This window comes from Vidua chalybeata, chromosome 12 (genome assembly GCF_026979565.1).
Source record: "Vidua chalybeata isolate OUT-0048 chromosome 12, bVidCha1 merged haplotype, whole genome shotgun sequence".
In the NCBI taxonomy this organism is placed as follows: domain Eukaryota; kingdom Metazoa; phylum Chordata; class Aves; order Passeriformes; family Viduidae; genus Vidua; species Vidua chalybeata.
Window position 1 is genome coordinate 20,862,560 of NC_071541.1, and position 24,126 is coordinate 20,886,685.

Genomic DNA, 24,126 nt, shown 5'->3' on the forward strand with positions numbered 1-24,126 from the left:
GGCTTCATGGGCAGTGACCCTTGGAACTCCCAAAATTACATAAAATCAAGGATTAACCCAAAGACACCCAGTCTTTGAACTGATGAGTCCTGTTTTAACTCCAGATTCCTAAACAAACTAAGCAGAAAAATTGCAATTTTGAAATCAGGTGAAAATGTTAAAAATCCTCGTGCAAATACCCAGAAAAATTTAACCATGAGAGGCTAGAGCCCAGGAGGGGTCAGTCAGCAGTCACAGGAGGGCAACAACTAAGGGGCGCTTCTGCAAGGAAGAGCAGTGCACAAGAAAAACAGCAGCATTCTTCTCTTGGAATTTATTTCAATTTAATTGACAGCTTCATCTCATTAAAAAAAGAAATACATTATTTTCTAAAGGATTCAAGAAGATGTACGTTCAGAGAAATTAATACAGGACACAGGCCCTGTGAAGTGCAGCAAACTGATTCTTGCCAGCACAATCAAGGCATGGCATAACATGGAGTAACATCTGTGCACACAGAATGGCAGGGAAAAGTATCCACAATGGCACATTGTGACCAAATATGTTTCCAATTTATTACAATATGAAAAAAAAATGACAAATGAAAGAAACAAAAGGAATAACTTTGTCTTGGCAAAGGCATTTTTAACTGCAAACTCCATCCAGCAGCTGTAAAGCAGCCCAGTGCATCCCAGAATGAATCACCATTTCATTCCCACTCCAGCTCATCAGGCACATCATCCTTCACCAAGTCCTTGAAACAGCAGTCTGGCTTTAAATAGAATTGTGCAAATTCTTTGTAGGATCTATCACTTTGCTCCCCAGCTCTCTGCACACAGACGGTCCCATAGTTGGCCTTAGCCATTTCCATGGCTCAGGCCAGTACCTGCTTAGCTCCTGTACAATTCCTGCCTACAGTATGGCAGCCACAGTGTTCACAAGGATGGCCTCCAACCTCGGCATGGAACCACCTACAACCAGCCAGGACAACTTCCCTGCAAAAATGTTTATAAATTAATACCAGCACAGTTTCAGCAGCAAAGGCCAAGCTGTTCTTGATTTGCCAGGGAAACCAGAGTTCTGCAGCTAAACAGTTTCATCCAAGACCCTGCTCAATTTATTCCCAAGTCTGTAATACTGTATGCCCAGAAGGACCTGACTCCCATGCAGATGCACATGTGCTTCCTCCAGGAGCTGAAAATGGAATTATCACTGTCCATATGTGCTGCATAGATATACTTGCAGAGAAACAAGCTCCTGAAAGAAACACAGCTTAAGAATGTCTCCCAGCCTGTACGCATGCCAATTGTATGGGCAGCCTGACATTCACTGTTCAAATTAATAACTGGCACTAATGAAGAACAGATTGTTTTCTATTCTTTGCTGTATTGTCCTTTAACACTAGGATGAATCCAGACTCACTTTTTCTTCCTCCTTCCAGCTCTAACCCTTGGCATAGCTCATTCTGGATTATTTTTTTCCCTGAGAGACATCTTCATCTCAAGCAGCCACAGGAAGGGGGGAAAATATAGCCCCAGCCATAGTAAATTTTCCTGTACCATACTGGGAAAGAATTCTTCCCCCAGCCCTGGCACAGGTTGCCCAGAGAAGCTGTTGCTGCCCCATTCCTGGAAGTGTCCTTTCAAAGCTCTCTAGTAGTTTAATATCTTTCTTATATTGTGATGCACAAACTGCCCCCAGCACTCGAGGTGAGGCCACCTCAGTGCAGAGAGGGACAATCCCCTCCCTGGCCCAACTGGCCATGCTGGGCCTGGTGCCCCCCAGGACAGGGATGTCCCCCATGGCTGCCAGGGCACTGCTCACCCATTTCCAACTTTCCATCCACCAGGATTCCCAGGTCCCTTTGCATGGTGCTGCTCTGTAGCATCTCATTCCCCAGCCTGTCCATACATCCAGGGTTGCACCATCCCAGGTGCAGAATCCTCCACTTTCCCTTGTTGAACTTCACTGGGTTGGTGATTGCCCAGTCCTCCAATTTGTCCAGGTGTCTCTGCAGAGTCTCCATTTACTTCACTGGGAAAGGGAATGCTAAATGAATCTGGAACACTTTCTTGGTAGTCTGAAGTGCTCCAGGTCAGACATTCCAGTCCCTGGAACACCCCATGGGCTGGGAAGCAGCCTGCACCAGCTCCAGGGCATTCAAACCAGGGCCAGCAGCTGAGTGTGACTGGGAACAAGGCACCAACAGGGAATCAGAAGGCACAATGAACACAAGGCACACATCAAGGGAACTGGCCCCCATAAACTTTTCCCAGGTGCCAGTGCCCACCTGAGCTCAGGCAGTGACTACAAAGGATCTAGACAAAACAGTTCTGAGATGGAGATACATTTCTTACTAAGGGCTTTGAGTGCATGTGTTTAAGTTCTTTTCTTAAATTAATTCTCACAAAAGACAAGCCAGAGTTCTTCAAACAGTTGTGATCCTTCATTCCAGTATAGAAAACACATATGCAAACATGGCCTCAGACCCATGCTCACTTAAGAGATCATTTTAAAGCTTGTAATAAAAGTATTTTTTATACAAACAACAAATACTTCAAGCATTTACAAAAATAAATGGTCCATTCCCATAAAGAAGGACATTTATAGCTGAAATTCTGAATACATCTGGAGGCAAGGCAATTATTGATTAAGCTAGTTAATAAAATCTTTGGTATGAGTACAGGACATTTTTATGAACTGTTGACTCCCTTTGGCCGGTGTACTGTACAGACAAGCAAAGAGACAGCTTTTCCTTAATTTTTTGACATGTCTTCCAAATACAACATACAAATATTTCTAACATGTCTTCCTATGATAATAGGAGAAAAACCCAAGATTCTCCTGGCTCTTCCTATGACTTGCATTTCTAAAACGGAATGATGAGAGGAAAAAGAGAAAAAGAACACAGTTAGATTTCATTTTAGCTAGGAAGCAGCATCTGCAAAAAATAAAAACCAACTGAAAATAACTCTAGAGGAAAGCACGTTTCCTTCAATTCACAGAAATCAACTGCCAAGAAAGGCGAACAAGGAATCTGTTAAGATTCTGCTAGTTGAGACAGGAAGAGGAGATTGGTCAGTTAGGGAAGGGGGCAGCTTCACCACTGAGCACAGTACTGGATGGTGTGGAGCAGGTGACTGTCAGATGGCAGTTAGAGCTAACATCCAGAGCCAGCAGCACAGGGACAGCTGTAGCTGCTGGAACTCAGCAAATTCAGCCAGCATCCCCCAGCCCTGGCCAGGCTTCCACCAGCTCCCAAGGGGTGTGGGAGCCAGAAGGTTTTGGGTCTGTCTCATGACTGCTGGGAATCATGACCCATTGCTATAGCAACAGGAGTTCACATGACTACTGTATTTAAAAAGTCCCCCTATTTGTGGCATCTTCTGTAGGCAAAATATCCATTATTTATACCTCAGCATGTTCGCCATGCAATTTCTATCCAGAGCTCATTAATGAATGATGACACCTTGACCCACCCTGTTAGGGAGCCCTGTCAGATGAGGAGCCCAGCTCGTTCCATCCCTGCTGAGGGAAGGCAGGCAGGAGAAGCCCCTGAGAAGCTCACCTGAGTTGCAGCAGTACCAGAAAAGGGCCAGTCCTGCAGCCATGCTGAAACACGCCAGGAAAAACACTGGGCCTACAGAAAATTGCAAGAAAACACATTGAGACAGCAGGGCAGCAGAAGTTTAGCTCCGTTCACAAATCACCAATTGCTATCAATATGCATAATTAAGAATATTCAAATGAAGCTAACATAGTCACAATTCTGTATGTTCTGTAGCTAATGTACCATGAAGCACATTTATTAGACTGCAATTAATTTTTACTACAGTTGCTTTGTCACCATTCCCTGTTCCCCTCTGCTCATCTAGCTACAGACTATGCTATTAAGGAAAAGTTTCCAAACCAAATCCCCTGGAAACAACTTGCCTGGAATTACACACGGTTTAATGGTGATGGTCAGTACTGATGTTCAATAAAACCTTTCTAATTTATACTTATCCACTGACAAAACAGCATAAAGATTTATATCTACTTCTTTATTACCTAATACTCCATTTGTAGTTACTATCTCACTAGAAAGAGAGATACAATTAAACTATACCTCTGCTTGTAGATACAATTAAGCTACACCTATCAATTTAAGGACAAGTGTACTGCCTCAACAAATTCCTGGAGCAGACTGTGTGGTCAAGGACATTGGAGAAACGGCAAAGGAGCAAGGATTTGGTTGCTCTTTGGCATGTAACCTCCCAAGGAGAGTGGCTAGTGGCCAAACAATCTCTAGAATCTCTAGTCTGAGGCCAAGTCAGAAAAAAAAAAAAAGAAAGTAATAAGTAAAAAAAAAAAAACCAAAAAACCACCACTTCATTTTCTTATTTGCAAGCACTTTCTCTGTTCATCCTGTACTGTTATGCTGCAGACAGCAACAGCAATGTGTGAAGTCTGAACAGCAATTTGGGTCAATATTCAGAGAAACACCACCTCCACAAACAAAAATATACATTGAGTTAAACAGTGTTTCTGTTACTTATTTCAGTTTTCTCTCAGGAAACTGCAAAAAAGGCATAATTCATAGAAGGTGTTTTGAATTTCTCATTATTGTATCTAAATCTCTAAATAAAATACTGAACTTAAATTATACAATAGTTCATTAGAAATTGTGAGAACATCTTCATTTGAGATCTTCCTTTTCAAAATATCCTACCATGAAAAAAAATATTTGTCTCTGTAATCTGGCATTGAACAGAGGAAGGTGAAACTAATTAATATATTTTCCTAAGGAAAATATATTTCAGCTTTTCCTTCCTTTCTGTCATTGCTTTCAAATTACTTGTAGTTAAATTGAGAGCTTAAAAAATTTGAAAAAAATTGAAAGTCAGATCAAAAAGTTATTGATGGCCTTATGCAAAATGAACAGACCTTACTGTTCAGGAATTGAAAAAATCACAGGAAATTAAGAGCTTACTTATAATAGTGTAAGTAATACCATTGTAAATATTGATTAAACTCTACAGTCTCTTCAATTTCCTGGCCCTGTTTTCCTTGACAGTAACTCAGTACATTTTCCTCCATTAATTCTACTTAACTTGTGACAATAAAGACATCATAAGCCAAAGTAGTTGTTATACGCAGTGTGAATTACATGATATAATAAATTGTATCATAATCTGCAAAGCCATTCCATCCAATGACACTGTATGATTTATTTACCCCTGTCATTTAGCATATATTGCTCCTTGTCAGTGTCTATCTCTGTGGGATCTGGGGTTTCTAGAAATAAAAGCAACACACGAAAAGTTAGTACTCAGCTCAAGCAAACAAACAAACATAATCAGCACATGCAAAATGGTGCAGAACACCACATTTCAGAATAATATCCAATATTTACACAAAGTATTGACCCCTCCAATGGTAAACCATTGCTAGAGTTAAAGCTGAACTGACCAAAAGACATAGGCACAGAGTCGTCTGAATGCAACTACAAATAGCTGCAGCCCCACCTCTGATCTGCTTAAGCACTGGCCACATAAATAACATTACACTTGTTTCCCAAATTAGGAAAGAAGGAGATAATCCTTCACAATACCAGCAATTTTCATTGTAATACAAATTGTAATACAAATGTTTCTTTAATTTTTTAATAGATGCACTAATCTGAAAACACCAGTATAATTTAATGTATCACCATACTTTGTTCTTGAGCAAATCTCCGGGCATTGATGTATTTAGCAGGTAAAGCACATAGAAAAAAAATTCTTGGTGTAAATTATTTACTAAATGCAGGTCTCAGCTGAAGATATGCCCAGCTTCTTTAAAACTCTGCAGGTTCTACATGCTAGCATTTGGCACAAGTAATTTCAGCCTCCATCTGCAAATTCTAGTAGAAAAAGAGGCTGGCCTTAGGACAAGGAGTTTCTAGTCTGGACAGAAAGACCCTTTCAGAGCTGCCTTTGCCACACAGATGTGGAGATCATGCTGTCTGCAGAAGAGGGATGCACAGCTGTCACCGGACATGGCAGAGGAGTGACATCACCGATCTGCAACACTGTTTTAGCCAAACACTTCTGTAGTCATGAAATCGCAGAATTATAAAGGTTGGAAAACACCTCTACAATCACCTAGTCCAACTGTCAAAGGGCTAGGAGGGTTAAAAAAGGAAAGGAAAAAAAGTAAGAGTTCTGAATCTGGCTGTCAATAGAGAAGAATATAAGACTTATCAGTTTCAACTGCTCTCCTTTCACATGACACCAAGATGTAGGAGAGGAGAGATGTAGGAAAACTCCCCTGTCCACCCAGGCAGCGACAGGGAAACATCCATCTCCCCTGCTAAGGACATCCCTCTCCATGGAGGGACAGGGCATGGCCCTGGAGTAGGACAGAAGCATCTGGTGCCCTTTGCTGTGAAGCTTGAGAGTCACTGGAGCAGCAAGGATTGCTGCAAAGCTTCCTTGAGCTCGCTGTGCCCCTAAGCAGCCTCACCCAGCCTGCCCCTTTGAGGAGCTGATGTCCTCCCTAGGAATTCCAGCTAGGAAATCCTCACATTGCACAGGAGAGCACAGACAAATCTCTGCCACTTCTGTCGCTGCATAGGGCTTATCCAAGCCTTTATCCTTTAAGTCTATGTCAGCATGGAGAGAAATAAAAACATTTTCTGAGTCCCTTGGAAACTCCCGTTTGCTTCAACAGCTCCAAGGCTGCCCATATCGTGTGCCCTATTCCCCCTCTAGTGGGAATGTTCAAGCATTACCAGACACTTCACTGGCAATTTACACTTCAGGCAAAGCAATTTTGTTCTAGCATGAATTTTAAAGCTGTCTTAAAAATGAAAAAGAAATATTTGAAAGGATTTCCTTTGCTGAAAAAAATCTGTCATATGTATAGCTGCATGTAATCTATTACAGAACTACAGAGTTCATCCATGTCCTCATTGATAATTTCTCCAGTTGTTTGTAATGCTGCTTGTTTCAGCTCAGCCTGCATTTAGAAGAAAAGCTCCATGTTAGTGATTCTCCTTGTTCTTCATGTTTACAAATTCTAGTGGCAGTTCTGTAAATGCTTTGTGCTAAATTTAACAACTAATGCTAAGAGCATTATAGAATGATAGCATGGTTTGAGTTGGAAGGGACACTGAAAACCATCCAGTTCCAACCTCCTGCCATGGGCACGGACACCCTCCAATGACCGGAGTGCTCAGGACCCCACAGATCTTGGCCTTGAACACCTCTTGAGCACCTCCAAGAAGTAACATTTGAGTAACAAATTGTGCATGTTGGAGGTCTGAGGGATGCCTTTAACATTGAAAATCTCCAAGTTCACTTAAATGAGAAGTTACTCCTCATATTGATAAAGGAGCTTTTCCTCACGTATAAAGGTGTTTGCAGATTTAGCTTAAAAAGCTGCACACATGTTTCTTGACCATTTAATCCAGAATGCAGACATTGGTTTTAATTGCAGAACTCTAAGAAGCAGCAAGCATATTAACACAATCATCTCAATGTTTATTTCTTAGATCAACAGAAAGAAGCTGCTGAACCTCAGCACACAGTAATGTTTTAACTCAGTTCTTTAAATTATCCTTATCCTTCTGAGGATGGTAACATGAAAGAGTGTACTAAGGTAACAGAGAATTTAATGACTTTTGATGGTTACTGAAGTCAGCAGTTTGCAGCAGTAGCAAAACTGTTTTCAGGTGCCACAAGTAGATGTATGTTTAACATGAAGCACTTCTAGCACAGGTATTTGCTATGCAGAGTCTGAACGGGAGAAACCCTAACCCTGCCTATTCATGGCTACCTGAGGAAAGTTCAGAATCACCACATAAATCATGTGCAAAGATGAGCACATTTCTGCTCTAGCTAAAAGTGAAAACATCCCACAGACTCTAACCAAGTCTCCTTGTAAAGATACATTTTCAAAAATGGCTTGTAGAATGTGCTATTGAACATTAAAAAAGCTTCAATTCTTAAACATCAAAACAGTCTTGAAATTGTTCTTCTTAGTGACTACACCAAGACTCCTCAAACTGCTCTTAATTCAAAAAGGCTATCTGCTAACTGCTAGTCAGCCTGGCAGAAAAACTTGTTTCTTGACCTCTACCAAAGTAAAAATGATATATCCAAGACAATTTGATTGAAGAGCCTGTTCTCCAAAGTGCATGACTTCTGCAAGGTGAACATCAGATCAAAGCATTGCCTTCAAGCTGCTGCGAGGTTCAGTCAGTTGGGATTTGGGCTCATCTGAGATTCTGAGGCAGGATGGGCCCAGACCTCCCCAGTTCAAAAAGGTTCAGGTATGGATGTGGGGTAACTCTGCAGCCTCCCGTGCAGGCAAGAAAATGGTCCTCCACCAGTTTGTGCTGGGTAGATACAAATTGCTTCTTTCAAAATGAAAGACAAAATGAAGGAAATTACAATTTTACATTACAAAATCCCTTTACAGCTTTTGGAAAACTCAAGTCAGAAGGAATTAAGGTATACCCCAAAAATTATTTAAGTAACTTGTTTATTTGTATTGTTTATAACCTGTTTAGGTTGTTTAAATTACCTACACTGCATCTGAAATTAGGTTTTGTAATACACTGGTGAGGAAATCCACAACTCAATCAACTTACAAGTCAACTTACTCAAGATTTTCCTGCTTGGCAGATCATTAAACAGCTGTTCAGCATTGATCTGCAGAGCCCTGTAAAACTCCTGACAGTGTCTGTCTCCTTTCTTTTGGAGGTGTTTTAACAGATCTGAGAGCCTGGTATGGAGTGATGCCTTTGGGTTCCTGAACTGTAAAAGAAAAGTGCTCATCAGAAAAGAGGTTAAAACAGAAGAGAGATTAAAAGATCAATTTTACATCACTATGCCAGTTATGTAGCTTCTTTATGGAGCTTCTTTGATATTTACTAAAAGAATGGGCCAAAAAGGGAAACCTAGAAAGGACATACATGCACTGCACAAACCTGAGCTTCATGTGGTCAGCACTGTCTGATGAAGAGCATATTGTCTCTGCCTCTCCTTCTGCTTTTTTCTGTCCCAATCGAGTGAAAGACACTCTGCATTTGATACCTTCCCTGCATCCAAGCTGACATGGTACTTGCTATTCTACAGTTTAATTCTGGCAGCTGTAGATAGAATATTGCAGCAAATCTTATAATTTGAATTAAAGTTTGATGCTTTCAAGTTTGCCCTTATCTGCCTAGTAATGATCCCTGAAAAGGCACTTTATACTGCTTATCCTAGTCCCAATACTGGAGTGTTCATCATTCCAAGATTTTGTATTTCATGGTTTTTTGTTGTTTCCAGCCAATTAACTGCTGTATACCCACTTCAACAGGCACAAATTCCTATTACTCAGATTGGCAAACAGTTGCAGCGGGAAATACATTTTTTCTGTAGTGCTAAATGCTGTGAGTATTAGAAGACCTTACAAAGAGAAGGAAAATGCGTCCCTAGCCTTACACATCAAACCCTTTTCAGTTTATTTCAAAAAAATCCAAAGCCATTCTCAGCAAAACATCATATTTCATAGCAGCACAGTGGATAATCTTTGTAGCATACTGAGTTAGGAACAATTGCTGCTTGAGGGGGACAAGAATGCCACAGATTTTACACAATACTCCTTATTCTGACAAAATTCCCACAGGGTCTACCAGATACAGCTGAGATTATAAGCTTCCTAAACATTCAATAGAGTTGACACAAACTTGCCTGAATCCATTAAAAAGCAGTTCGTTTCTGCCCAAGTGCAGAAGTCACAAATCATGTTTCAGATTCTTTATGGGTTTATTTTGAATCTCTTGAGGGAAGTGGCAAGACTGGCTCAGTAAATGATCTAGCTCTGCTCTACACCACAAAACACTAATTGTCCCCATGAAGTTTGATATGGTGGCATTGAACCTATTTTTCCAGATATTAAAATACTGATACGCCAAAACTCTGACAAAGTGCAGACATGAAGCCAGCAGAGGGCAAGTACAAACTATTATAAGTAAGATTGTGGAAGCTCTTAGCTGACTTTAATTTTGTCTCCACACAAGATTAGAAGCTTTTTCTCCCTAAAAAGAGCTACCCATTTTTGAAAGCTTCACATCAGGGAGGGTGGCCTTCCTCCATACATGGTGGCACCACTGCAAGATATTATTAATTCCACCCACTTCCCAAAGCTCCACACTTACTAGTGGAACTAATACCCCCCCACATCTCTACCAATACTTAAAATTATTAATTGGTTACCAAAACTGATTGAGCTAATATAGACGATTTTGTGGGCAGAGGTGGATGCAGCATAGATCATCTAGTGTGCCACTCCACACCACCTCATGGGTGAAGACAGGCAAGCCAGGCATGCGGTCACAGGATGGGTGCCCTCCTGCCCATGGACTGGCTTCATGATTGTGTGCCCCTGATCATGGCAGGGACCGTGGCATTAAACTGCTGCTGAAGAGAGCATTCTCTCCCATGACCACTTGGCAGAGGGAACGCGCCAGCCCTGTGACTGCTCCTCTTACATGAGATGCCAGACACAACTGGTCAGCAAGCAGGAGATGAGGCAGGCTGGCTGCATGTGACACCAAGAGTTGTGTCAGGAAGAGGGCAACTGGGGTAGTGACCTACAAAAGCAACAGAAAAGTCAGAGACACAGCAAAACTCCTCAAATTACCTTTTCTGCTTCTTCGTTGGTAAGAATTTGGGGATAGACTCTGTTAAGCTGAAGAACAATTTTATCAACCACTTGCTCATTCAGTCGGCTAGTGCTTGTAAGGAAATACATGTCATGCTGCAGCCGATGACAATACGACTGATCTAGAGATAAAATAACACAGAAAAAATCACAGCAGTTAATTAATAAGCCATTTTTAAACTCCGTCATTTTCATTTTCCTACCAGTGATTAAATAGCTAAAATAAAATTATCACCACCACCTAATACTAGCAAGCTGAACTATCTGTTAGGGAAACATAACACTGCCATGTGCTTTCAAAGACCCATCCACTTGAAATTACATAAATCTGAACTTCTGGCTGGTCACTCCTACTGCGTCTCTCCTTCCAAAGAGAGAAGGCTATAAATCATTTAGAAGTCAAGCTCTGATGGATATTTTATCAAATACAGCCTTAAAGTTAATAAATCACTGAAGATAAATTATCTATTTATGAAGTCAGATTATGACATTTAAGCACCTGCAAGATGCTTCTCCCATCCAATGGGATGCTCTCATTCTGCTCTTGAAAATAACAAGGCTCATAAAAAAATTTATCATACATGACCATAAGGTGCCAGACTGACTGCTAGAGCACCTGCAGAAAAAAACATCAGAGACACTCTTTCTTAAGTTCTTCAAACACGGAGTTTGTCAGACACAATTCCCACCAGAGAAAGGGACAAGACACACCCTGGCAGCAGCCAGAATGTTGGACAAACCCTTGGACTCCTGCTTTACAAGCCTGTGGTGAGATGTGTGGCCCCTGAAAGCTGTCACTAGCCACTGGCACAACACAAACCAGAACTTTCCGGTTATATTGGTTGCCAAAAACACCTTTGTAATTTTGTTTCGGCTTAACTATTCTTAGCATAAAAACCCTCATGTTGCTTTCTGTACAAGAAACATCAAACAGGATTTTGTTTGTCACAATCCCCTTCATAAATTTTTTCATTATCTACTTTCACTGCCTTACTGGATAAAGCCACAGGGCCCCAAGGAGCTGCACTGCCACTTCATATTTATCACAGTAAATTAATAAATACAACTGCATTTCAAATTTGTAGGCTGAGATCAGCCCTTCCTTGCCACGCTGCAACATGCAAGCACTCTCATCCACACCTGGGCCCTGGGAGCTGCCAACCACCTTCAGTCAGGCAGGTACTCAGTCCCAATTACTAACTCCACTAATATTTACATAAGGACTCTGGACACTGTCTCTGACACTGCTGTATCTTTATTATGGTTTCATCTTTGGTTTGTTTTCCCCTTAAAAGCCTTCTTAAGTTTATCAAGCAAACAAACAGGATCATTAAAGAGATAAATTTAAATACAACAGACACGAAACCCAGTGCACATCTCTGATGTTCTCTATAAAACACAGAACTTGCAAACATCCATTCCAGAAACCTCAGTGATGTCTGCTGTGCAGTGCAAACACGAGCTGCTACTTCCTGTAAAACTGCTGGATGATTTTCATAAACATTACACAGGAAAGCTGGCAACCAAAACCTGGATGATCAAACCATTTGCATGTGTCCACGACAGCTCCTTTCAGAAACATCTCAGGAAAGAGGAAAAAGTCTCTCTCAACAAAATGTTGGCTTAGCACTAATTTAGTTTTGCCTTTTCCCTTTCAAGACTCCAATGAAGGGATGCCAAGGATTTAAGAAGGAGACTGGCTGCATAGAAACGGCCTTGACATGATCAGATGGCACTGGTTACCAAATGCACCCACGAAGAGCAACTGGTCTGCTCCTCTGGGCTGAAAAGATGACAGAGAGGTGAAAAACAAGATGTCATCCTCCTTTGCTACTCTCACCCACTGCCATGTGCAAGCTACCAGAAGTCAAGGGTCTCTGACAGCAAGTCAAGAGAATCACAGAATCATTTAGGTTGGAAAAGAACCTTAAGACTATTGAGTCCAACCATCAATCCAGTATCACCATGCTCGGCACTAAACCGTGTCCTGGAGTGCCACATCCTTATGTTTTTTTAACATTTCCAGGGATGGTGACTCCACCACTGCCCTGGGTAGCCTGTACCAGGTGTGGGTAACCCTTTCAATGAACAAATTTTCCTTAATATCCAACCTAAACCTCCCCTGGTGCAACCTGAGGCTGTTACCTCTCATCTTGCCACTTGGTGCTTGGGAGGAGATTGATACCCACCTGGCTACACCCACCCGTCAGGGAATTGTAGACTTCAACAACTGCAGTGAGCAAAATATTAAAAAGTATTTGATACTAGAGTGCGACATTAGGTTACATACAGTCCCAGTCCTCCAAGCTCCAGACGATGGCTAAAACAACCGGGCCCCCGAGTCACCAGGATAACTAACCTGTGTGCTCCCCAGGTGTAGAGGCACAATCCCAGCGAGCTGGCTGGAGGTTGGGAGCAAACAGCAGATTTCGCTGCCACACAACACGCGGCCAGTCTGCCAGGGTGCGAAACGTGGCACTGACCGGCTACACCGGAGACACCAGGCCGGGGCTCCGCACGCCCCTGCTGCCCCGCGCCCAGCTCAGCCCCGCCCGCCGTCCCAGCGGCCCGCCCCGTGCGGGGCCTAGCAGCGCTGCCCCGGCCGGGCCAGGCCATGCCCCGGGGCAGTCACTCCGACCCACGGCGGGGCCGCGGCCGCGCACCAAACCGCCGGGGCCACCACGCAGGCGGGGCCGCTGCGGGGCGCGGGGACAGCGCGACACCGGCGCTGCGGCCCCGAAGGCTGCGGCCGGGCCTGGGAGCGCGGCGGCGCTCATCAGGCCGCCGAGGGTCACCGGACCCTGCCCGTCCCGCACTCACCGGCCATAGCACCCCCGGCCCCGCCCGGCCCGCGGGCTGCGGCCTTCGGACGGCGACCCTCGGCCTTCGGCCTTCCTGCCAGGCCGGGGCGGGGCGGCCGGCGCTGGGCACCGCCTCCCGGGCCCGGAGGCGGTGCGGGAAGCGCGAAGCGAGGCGAACGGAGCGCCGGGCCGGGGGTAGCCGGGGCGGTACTGGGGTGGGCCCCCCTGAGACCCCCGTAGCCGACATCGGGGTTCCCATCGCCTTGAGCTTCAAGGTAAAAACACTTCTTCAAATGTCTGTGCTCACCAGCCCGTCCTGTGTAGAAGCATGAATTTACACTTGCACAGCCACGAGTTTTTAAACAATTAATGCATGATTAGTAAAGCCGTGATTTACTTTTCCAGAAGAAACTACACTGTCCAAAATACCATGTCTACATCTTCACAACACCCATGTAGAATTTATATTTTCCTGTCCTTCAGCACAACACACATTTAAGTGCAGCTGGACACGTAAGGTACATTGGGCATGTAGTGACTCAAGCCCAAGGAGCAGGGACAAGTTCTGTCATAGGAAAGGTTTCAGTGAAGCATGTAATTAATTGGGATAGTTAACTTTGTGAGTGAAAAAGTACAAGCAAATCTGTGGATGTAAAACCTGCTATTTGCCCCAAATTTCAGCAACAATTTATTACCTAGCAGGGAATGGAAGAGAATATGCCTTGCTAGGGATGAATGCTGCAGAGGATCGAAGCATTGTCAAATGCTGTGACATTCATGGTGCATATCCTTGAGAAGATTGGTCGAGTGCATACATCCTGAGTTTATCCTATTTACCCTCCAGAATCCAGATCTTCCTAACAGCATGAAAACACAATTTAAAATTATTATTATTGCACATGGAGACCTTGATCACACCTGCATTGGTGTGATTTTGGCAGTGTATTTTAGTAAAGAAACAGGAACCTTCTGAAAAGGAACTTGGAATTGTGTGATTCCTTTTGTGATATATTTTTAAGGCTATTTTGGATGGGGCTGAGCTACCTGGCACAGTGGAAAGTGCCCCTGCCCCTAACAGGGGTTTGGAATGAGATGATCTTCAAGGTCCCTTCCAACCCAAACCATTCTTGTATTCTACGATTCACTTCCATATGTATATTAAAACATTACAGCAAGAGGGGTTGCCTAATACTAAGAAGCAGTGGGAGAATGCCATGCTGACAATTTGTTTTTATGACCCCTTTATACCTCTGTGAATTTGCATTTTGTGCTCTGCTAAAAAGTTTCCCTGGAAACTTTTAGAAATTTTAGAAGTTTTAAATTTAAAAGCTTTTAGAACCTTTTCAACTACTGGAATCTAAACCACTAAAGAGAAAGCCTGGTCATCTTAGTGTGATATGGACTGAAATTTCTAATATAAATCTAAATGTTTTTCAGCACACAGTGATTCAAAGCACAGTGAGTGAAGTGGAAGTAAAAATCAATCCCTCAGGAATGCTGTGATGTACAGTGCCACACTGCTTGGAGATATTTTTGTCCTGCAGACTCAGATAAATACACAAGAAGAAAGGTTAAACATATCTCCTCCTCATGCCGGTGGCACGCAAGACCTCTACAGGAGGATCGCTGTCCGGTTCGCTTTGCACAGACAGATCCTTGCAGAGCCACTCGTCCACAGCGGAGGCCTCCGCAGTGCCCGTGCTCCCTGGGAGGGAAGGACCGCGCTGGGGCTGGCCCCGAATGCCCTCCCATGGTGATAGTCACATCCCGTGACAGTCAGGGCGCAGAGCCGGATGGGGAAGCCGCATCCCGGCCGCTGGGACGGCGAGCGACGCGAACAGCGAGGCAAGAAACGCGCCCCTCAAACCGCTCCGGAGCGAGGGGCACGCCGCGAACCGCCGCTTCCTGACAGAGCCCAGTGCCCTTCCAAAACTCTGATTAATTTCAGAGTTCCGCCTCCGAATTTAGTGGCTGTCAAAAATAGGTTAGAAACTATTGTAAAATAGTTGATAGTTGTTAAGCATGTACTGTTAGTTTGGTTATGGCAAAAGGGTTAAAAGGGTAGTGAGAAGAAATACGGTACTATACGTACCATAATACACCTAAGTAAAGTGCACCACCCCCCAGCGAAAGGAGCCAGCCTGGACAGAACTGTCATGGGCCAATCAAGCGCCTTAAACCTTCATGCAAACGAAGGTGCTGAAAAAAGAAAACCAAGGTGAAAAAAGGTGCTGAAAAAGAAACCAATCCAAAGGGACAAAAAACAGGATAAAAAGGGGGCTTCTGACCCACTGAACCTGTGCCGCTCCACCTGGAACATCGGGGACATCGCTGCTCAGAAGACCCAGCGCCGGCGCTGCAGCCTCCTCGACGGGAATGCTCCTGCTCAGCCCGCGGGCCCCCTTGCTTTAGGCCTTTCCTTCTTATTACAATAAATGCTGAAATCACTTTTAGTACCGGGAATGTGGTCCCGTTTTTAACAGTGGCCATGCGAAGTGACCTGCACAGCGTTTTATTTACCAGCAGATTGATTTCCTGCTTAGCTAATCTCAAAAGCCAGTAAAGCGACCGATTTGTTTATTTGAGTGAATTATTTGACTTATTAAATAACACCCTTGTCCTGGCAACACTATCATGTAGTGTTTTGTTTTATCTGTTAACTGTTGGATCACAATACGCTTTGCTGCTTTCCCACCGCCAGAGGACTGAATCTCTTTAGCAACAAATTAAATCTAGATACCGCAAACAGTTCCTCTAACAGTCTTTCTTTGTGTTTAAGAAAATACAATAAAGTATTTCTTAAAAGGTCAGATAGTACATTAAGCTCCCTTCAGTAAGTTTCAGTCAATAATTTAGAAAAACAAGATTTAAGAAGGGGAAAAAATGTGAAGGCAGTGACGGGCTGGCCACTCCCGTCAGAGCCACTGCCCCTCTGTCTCTGAACTCCTGTTCCCAGAGATTTGCACCTTTCAGACCCTTGTTTTGCCCAAATGCCTCGTTATAAATGTGCACTTACAGCTTCTGTAGAGCATCATCCATCGGTTTCAGGGTGGGTGTGTGCCGTGTCCGGCACACGTCCCACGCGGGGCGGCCGCAGTGCAATTCTCCTTGACGGGATAAACGGAGGTCACGGGCAACTTGGAAAAGCGAAAGTAAACAGGGAGGGAGTGAGTCCAGCTGTGACAGCCGGCAGAGCTCCGCCGGGAGCGATGGGCGGCTGCTCCTCTGCGCCTGGGAGTCAGCAGCAATTTGCTGGTGATTTTAGGGGACGTGTAATTAGCTCTGAAAACTAAGATATTTGTTTGCTCAGAGTTATGAAGGCTTTTTGTGTGTATGCTAATAATTTCTAGAGTTGCTTTGCATATAAAATGAGTTATTTTCCTATCTTATTTATATAGTCAGAGTATGATTATTGGTATGATTACTTTGTTGGTTAGGAGATGAAAAAAAAGTTTTCTGACTCCAAACACAAAAGCAGCTGTGCTGCAAATTCTCAGCTCTTTATTCCTAACCAGTTAAGCCAAACAGTGAAATGGGAACAGAACTGACTTGGATGAAACTTTTCTCAGAGGGTGCTGGGCAATGCCCAGGCTCCCCAAGGAATGGGCACGGCCCCGAGGCTGCCAGAGCTACAGGAAAGTTTGGACAGCGCTGCCAGGGATGCCCAGGGTGGGATTGTTGTGCATGACCAGGGGTTGGACCTCAGGGTCCATTCCAGCTCAGGATATTCTATGACAGCCTGGAGCATCCACAGGTCTGGAAACCCCTGGTTAAAACCCCAGGAAGTTTTCACTTCCTGTGTATTCACCTTGTACCTGGTGAATTACACACGCCTGGTTTTGCTCTATGATATCCTATCACTGGAAATTTTAACAGCATTAGTAAAACAAGAAGATGATGCAGGTAAGGGAAAAATTGTGTATCTCTCATTCCTGGCACAAGGGAACAATGGGCATGTAGAACAGGGCTATGTATACTGATCACAAATAGTCCTGGTAAATATTGCACAGATTCTGGAGAATGAACAATCAACTTCACAAACATGTTCAATATTGCACTTGGCTCCTTATCTAAAGCACAAATCAAATTGTACACATGAAAAAAATACTCAGCTAATTATTTTTAAAAACACCAAACAATTGAATTCTATGAAGATAGGAAGCAAATAAAGCTGTTAGAGCATCCTCCCCTTTAAATAGGTGTGTAAATAAACAGTTGACAGATTTGGCAAACTGACATTCTGCAGAGCTGTGGGAAGGGAACAAAGCCACTTCAGGTACACATCCTCACATGGAAGTCATCCCTGTGTCAGCTGGGGGCCTCATCTGATCCCCACAGCCAGGGATGATAGGATAGTGTGCAGCCTGTGTGAAGTAAAGCCCAGTTCTAGGCATGGGTTAGTGCAGTGTTAGAGTTCTTGGGTCATCCTTGATGGAGAGTTGCTGGGGTGTGACGGTCGGCTCAGATGGGCGGATGGCTTTATCTTTTGTAAGAGGGATTTTGGGGATTTTAGTTGTTGTAGTCATAGTTTTGTTTATGTTTTCCTGTTTCTTTAAATGTTTACAGAAATCCATAGGAGAGGACTTTTTAATGAATAAAGGAAGGGGAGTTGTGGAGGCCTGTGGGCCTGCTAGGAGATTTCCTGGGGCTATGCCCTCGAAGAATGTCCACTGGACTTCAACCTCTCTCATACACTCCTGTGAGATGCTGTCAATCAACCTCAGTGCCACTCCCCCATTGGCCTGTTGGCCATTCAACCGGCTGTTAACCACATATGGTCACGGTTCTAGCAGTTTCTTTGTTCGTTGTACCCTCATTGGTCTGTACCCCTGTCTGTTTACCCTTGTGTTTCCCTTTTGGTCACTGTAACCCTTTTCCCGCTCACACCTTCAGGTGATTGGTTGTTGCTGTTGGCTCTGCCCCTTTGTACCAGTATATAATCCTGGACCCTCTACCTCTCCCGTCTTTGTCCCTGGACCCTTTCAGAGTGTAGGTGAAATAAACTACCACTGGAAACCTATACAAAGACCCTTCCTGCCTCTGCTGTCTTAGGTAACAGCTGCTGTGTGTGAGTGTGGTATTTGCTATGTGCTTTGTGGAGTGCTCTTCTTGTAGGGATGCTTCAGGAAGGTTTCAGCAACCTACCATCTGCCCACAGGTTAGAGGCCACTGCAGACTCCTGTTCATAGATACAGCATAAATCCTGTGGGAAACACTTCTGTGAGCAGTGTGCAAGTCATCAGTTTCATAAAACACACAAGGAAATACAGGTGTTCTGGAGCAGAAATAGGAGCTTGAATCCAGCTGGAATCACCGGCCAGCAAACATTTAAGGGTTACAAGGTTTAAAATGTCTATTTTAGAGCCTCAGCTGCTTTCATCTCCTTCCCGCACAGCACTTACTTCCCTTCTGACAAAAAACTATGTTTGCACGAGCAATAAAGCTAACTCCAGGGGGTGCAGCCATCAGAACTAAACACAGTCCCAGAGGGAGCCGAGCCACAAATCTTTCACAAACAGTTTGGGTGTTGCTTCCTTATCTTGGTGTAACTTCGCCACCTCTTGCATTAGCAGCCCAAATGAATGATAGTCATTTAGCTCTGGCACAGTGAATTTACCTGCCTGCTGGGGTGCTTCCCATGGCTGCCAGCATCCCTGGCAGCTCAAGAGTGCACATTTTGTCCCATCCAATATTACTCAGCTTCGCCTCATGCAGAACAGGAGCCAGGCTGTCTGCTCACACAAAGTGTTGACCCAAACATCTCAACAGGGAATTTATTTCACTTGCAGTCATATTATTGCATTTTAAAGCCACATAATAAAATTAAAACATCAGGGAACTAAATAATGGAATTCTGTGAACATAATCATAGAGATGGGAAGAGGAAGGAAATTCAAAGGAGCTGCAGAGAGTCAGGATCAAGGATATCTTGGTCACCCTTCACATGTGTACCTTAAGCACAATATTGTCAGTAGGGCAGAACACCTCCCTCCCATGCCTATAACTCTTTTTAATCCTAGGCTGAGATGTATCTTCTTTGTGAAGAACTTGTTTAACCATTTGTTCTACACTTCTGGGGATCAGAGAAACCCATCCATTCTGGTACTTTTGAGGTTCTCTTCTCTCCCCTTATTAAAGTTAGATTTGCCCTTTTCCATTTTCTAAGGGCCAGGCCCTCACCACACTCACAGACAGGAATTTCTTTCCTGTATCTCATCTAACCTTCTGGCAGTGGGGAGCCATTCCCCCTTGTCCCCAGTCCCTCTCCAGCTCTCCAGGGACCCCTTTAGGCCCTGGAAGAGGCTCTGAGGTGTCCCTGGAGCCTTCTCCTCTCCAGGTGAGCACCCCCAGCTCCCCCAGCCTGGCTCCAGAGCAAAGGGGCTCTAGCCCTTGGAGCAATTCTGTGGCCTCCTCTGGACTTTCTCCAACAGCTCCTTGTCCTTCCTAAGCTGGGGCCCCAGAGCTGGACACAGAGCTTCAGATGAGATCCTACCAGAGGAGAGCAGAAGGACAGAATCGGACAGAACCATCTCCCTTGACCTGCTGGGTACAGAAGCTGTCTGAGTCTAACAGGCGACTGAAAACTGCAGGCAGAATAGTTCACAGCACAACTATATCCTGATAAACACTAACTAGTATTAATTGGATGAATTGAGAACTTAATTGGGTGTAGTGATGGGAAGTATATCCATTCTTCTTTTTGCAGTGCATAGTGAGAAGTGTGTTGCAGGGTGCACCTTGGTGTAACGTACAGTAGAACTGAGCTTATTAGAAACAAGAAAAAAGCTCTTTTGCTGCAACTTCCATCTTATTGAATTTCAAGCACGTGTTTTTATCTCTGCAGAGTATGGCCAGGATAGAGGAGGGCATTTGCCAGAAAGCTACAGTAATTTGAATTTCAAAACTGAAGCTTCAGAACTGCAGGTTGTGAGCGGATACCTGATTCATACCAAGGGAATATACCATAAAACAATTACTGCAGCCTTCTATAAGGTTATGTTTCTACCCACGACAGGGATGTGATGATACCTGTTAAACAGCTGATAAAAGTATTAAGTAAGGCTTCAACTGGAACAAAAATAACTATACTATAAGTAGGATATACATCTATTTACATATAAACCGTAGAAAAAGCACTGTATCTGTTACTTAAAAGGGACAAAACAAGAAAAAAAACCACCTTGTTTCCTCACATGATATACAGATTAACAACAGGAAAAGAAAGCAGGCTTTCAAAAGCTACCTCAGTAGCTACCTTTATTTAGAGAGGTCTCACAGGGATGATGCGGCAGCAATCCCGAGCTGGCTGCTCCAGGAAGGCTGCACCGCTGTCCCCACCTGCACACCAACTGCTCTCGCACTGGGACACCTGTAGAAGCTACAGGAGGTCACAGGTGGGGGCCCCAAGGTGTGCCACAGCACAACACCACATCCCTCCATGTGCCATCTCCTCTCCCACAGGCTGGCAGACCTGCAGATGGGCCTTTGCTGCACTCAGTCTCACATGGTCTCTAAACACAGAGCAGATGAATTAAAGACCTTTCTGATACAAAACAATGGGGCATTTAATTAAAACAATTTTTTTTGTAGTTCTATCATGCTACTTTGTAAAAATATGGGGGACTTTTCTTTCTGAAATTCTTACAAAACCCACTGATTCAGAGAAGATTGGAATCTGAGGGGTATGTAATTATTACCAGCAACTTCATATGAGGCAAATATGCAAACTGGGTACCACCTCTCTAGTTATGCAGAAGGGCATTATGCTTTTGCCATAGTCACACTGCACAGCACACCGCAGAGAACAGCTCTGGACTGACAGCCCCAATATTCATATCTTTATTTGTATCAGACCTTGAAGCATTTCTCCTAAATAATCATCTTGGAATATAGAAAACTTACAGTTCATATGAATAATGAACTTTCTATGTTGTCTTTAAGGCACATATTTCTATCAATATTTCATTTTGGTCCAGAGAAGCAGTTGCATTTCAGACACCAGCTATCCAGGTATCTGGCAGGTCGGTTTGTTGTAATTATCCTTATGACTGTAGACTTCAACAACATGTATGGAGTTCACCGTCTGCAGTGCAGTGTTGTGTCTCAGTACCATGTGTTCCCTAGGTGTACCACTGCTCTTGGCTACCTTCAGCATGTGACTGATGTCTTTGCAACACCCAGGAACTACGACATCCTGAGTCCACTCTTCCTGGGACCTGTAAGCACAAAGGGAAAAGTTATTTCTGTTTCATTAATTCTGGTGAAGGTACAGAATTTGTGCATTTTATTGGCACATCAGTTGTTCCGCAAATGACTTGTGCTGTAACATAAAGAATTGCTTCTCCCAGCATCAAAACCAGTTGGCAGCAGTGAGGCAAATAATTGTGTCTCTGTAAAACCCTCAACAAGACCTCAAGTACCTTTTTGCTGGGTACCAACTGAGCACTGAGCACCCCTGTGACCTGCCATCAGGGAACAGAAGCTATATGGGGTAATGCTGCACACCTCACTGCCAAAAGAAAATCTTCTGAGATACTTGCTGTTGTGCACTTATTATTTCCTTATAGTATAAGGAACTTGGTTCCATCTTCTTGTGGTGGTAGTCAAAGGTCAAAATAAAAATCAAATCGAAGCAGCACATAGACAGAGAAGGACTGGAATAAAGTTTTGCCTGGGCCAGCAAAACAGCCTGTGTAAAAAAAAAAGTCTTTGCAAATTGTTCTGCCAGGATTATAGATCAAGTCTAGGTATGCTGGTTATAAAGCAGTAAATACAGTCCACTTGAGCAGAAGTCATTCTACTCTGATGTTTTCCCCTATAAAGCTCTATGTTGTGAAACACTTCAATTACCCATAGCCCACCACTCAGGAACCCAAACTGGCTAAAACTGTACTTGGAGAAGAAATGTACTCCTAGCTTAGCAACCCATTCCTCCCATTTCAGGAACTCTTAAGCATTCATTGGTGTCGGAGAAGTGCCACGGGAGACAAGACTCATGATATCATGATCATCAAGTCTCAGTTTATTGCAACAAATTACAAAGTTTATATATACTTGTTAATTTGTTCATGCATATTGCAAAAGCCAAGCTCATGATTGGTTGCTGTGTGATTTGCGCATCTGCCTTGTTCGGTTGCTCTTGCTGTTCTTGTGATTGATACTTTTTGGTTCTTCTCTATCTATTTCTACATACCAAGCAGTTTTTAGCATTCTGATTCTTGCAAACTCTGATTTCTACCTATCCTGATTTCTATACCCAGGGTCATGCTGACCGTTCCCTCATACTTTGACTAATTTTACAGTTTCATGTCCCTTGCTGTTTAACCATTCTTCTGCCAAGCTCCCTACACTTCCCCTGTTTTCTTTTTGCACAACAAGGTGTGCATTCAGCATTTTCTGCAAAAGTTGTTATAGAAAGTGCTGCAGACGCCTGTCTCCCTTCATCTCAACAGTCAGCACCGGGGTACGGCTCGCAAGTGTCATCCCACCAATACCGCTCACCGTGGTTGCTGCAGGCTGAGTGGGCCAAGACGCAGGCCAATGACCTGGATCGATGACGCTAGTATCTGCACCTGTATCTAAAAGTCCTTTAAGCACAATGCTATGTCCTTGATGAATCAGGCGGCAAGATTTTTTGGGGCGGGTGTTAAGGTCTAGGGTAAGCAATGCAAGACCTCCTGTCGAACCAAATCCTTCCGGGGTTCTAGGGACCTGGGACATAGGTTCCAATCCCTTAGTCATTTGTGGGAGTGGGATTAGCTGAGCAATTCTTTGACCTTTTGGTACCGTCACCGGGGGATATGACGTATGAGCGATGATCATAATTTCGCCGCAACAATCGGCATCGATGATTCCTGGTTCCACAAAGAGGCCTAATATAGTGGCTGAAGAGCGGCCAATAATGAGTCCTCCCATAGTTTGTCTGTGTATTTGTAGGGGGCCATGGATTCCCGTTGGAATCTTATATGGTTTTGAGGTCAAGAGATCAGTCTCTACTGCGGCTGCCAAGTCCAAGCCGAGGCTCCCGCAGGTGGCAGGTTGGAGTTGCTGGGAGGTTTCGCTCCTGCAGCTGCTATTTGTGTCCCGGCGCGGCCGCTGTTCGCGCTGCTCTGGGAGTTTCCCTGCTTCTTTCGGCATGCATTGGAGTTGTGGGTATTTGATTGGCATCTGCGGCACCAAACTCCTGTCGCTCCGCATTCTTTTCGAATGTGACCTAAGTTTCCACAGCGGTAGCATCTTGTTCGTGCCTCTCCAGTAGTGTTAGAACGGGGGCGCGCAGCTGCAGCTTGAAGGGGAGCAAGGGCTGCTAAAACCTGATTTTGAGAGCTTATTGCTTGTTCCCGTAACCCCTGTCCTATTTCTTGTAAAGCATTAACTATTAACGCCTGAGACCCAACTGGCACTGAAGCAGCCTTCTCTAACAATGCTTGGATGGTCCAATCCCCAGGAAAGGAAGTAATCAAATTTCTGGTTGTAGAATTGCTATTCTGCAGTATACACTGTTTGAGTAGGGCATCCTGCATATAATCGGCCACCCCTGCTTTGGACAATGCTTCCATTATCTTATCCACGAAGGTGCCAAGAGGCTCCTCTCTACCCTGTTTAATCCCCATATACATTGGGACTCCACCCGGGGTTTTGACCTTGTCTATCGCTCTTCTTGCTACTA

General features: G+C 44.0%; 3 protein-coding genes across 5 annotated transcripts in view; 1 reads left to right on the forward strand and 2 right to left on the reverse strand.

Moving 5' to 3' along the window:
• Positions 1-298: 298 nt before the first annotated feature.
• CARD19 (caspase recruitment domain family member 19) lies at positions 299-16,595 on the reverse strand. 3 transcript variants are annotated; one of them, XM_053953619.1, is made up of 6 exons: positions 16,474-16,589; positions 10,636-10,778; positions 8,609-8,762; positions 5,197-5,256; positions 3,548-3,619; positions 299-2,848 (listed from the first exon to the last, which is right to left on the reverse strand). In XM_053953619.1, the coding sequence occupies exons 1-6, from the start codon at positions 16,490-16,492 to the stop codon at positions 2,736-2,738; spliced, it is 561 nt and encodes a 186-aa protein (XP_053809594.1). In that variant the 5' UTR covers positions 16,493-16,589; the 3' UTR covers positions 299-2,735. The 3 variants fall into 3 exon arrangements, with proteins under 3 accessions (XP_053809594.1, XP_053809595.1, XP_053809596.1); XM_053953620.1 differs by lacking the exon at positions 16,474-16,589 and adding an exon at positions 13,477-13,549; XM_053953621.1 differs by lacking the exon at positions 5,197-5,256 and having other exon boundaries at positions 16,474-16,595.
• LOC128794042 (translation initiation factor IF-2-like) lies at positions 13,057-16,089 on the forward strand. Its single transcript, XM_053953622.1, has 2 exons — positions 13,057-13,732; positions 14,895-16,089. Exons 1-2 carry the CDS (start codon positions 13,271-13,273, stop codon positions 14,958-14,960), a joined length of 528 nt encoding a protein of 175 aa, XP_053809597.1. The 5' UTR covers positions 13,057-13,270; the 3' UTR covers positions 14,961-16,089.
• A 4,687-nt stretch (positions 16,596-21,282) lies between the features above and the next one.
• Positions 21,283-24,126, reverse strand: part of SUSD3 (sushi domain containing 3) — a 30,153-nt gene continuing 27,309 nt past the window's right edge. Inside the window, exon 5 of the mRNA XM_053954162.1 lies at positions 21,283-21,673. Within this exon, the coding sequence (XP_053810137.1) occupies positions 21,460-21,673 (214 nt within the window). The 3' untranslated portion in view covers positions 21,283-21,459. The remainder of the gene's footprint in view (positions 21,674-24,126) is intronic.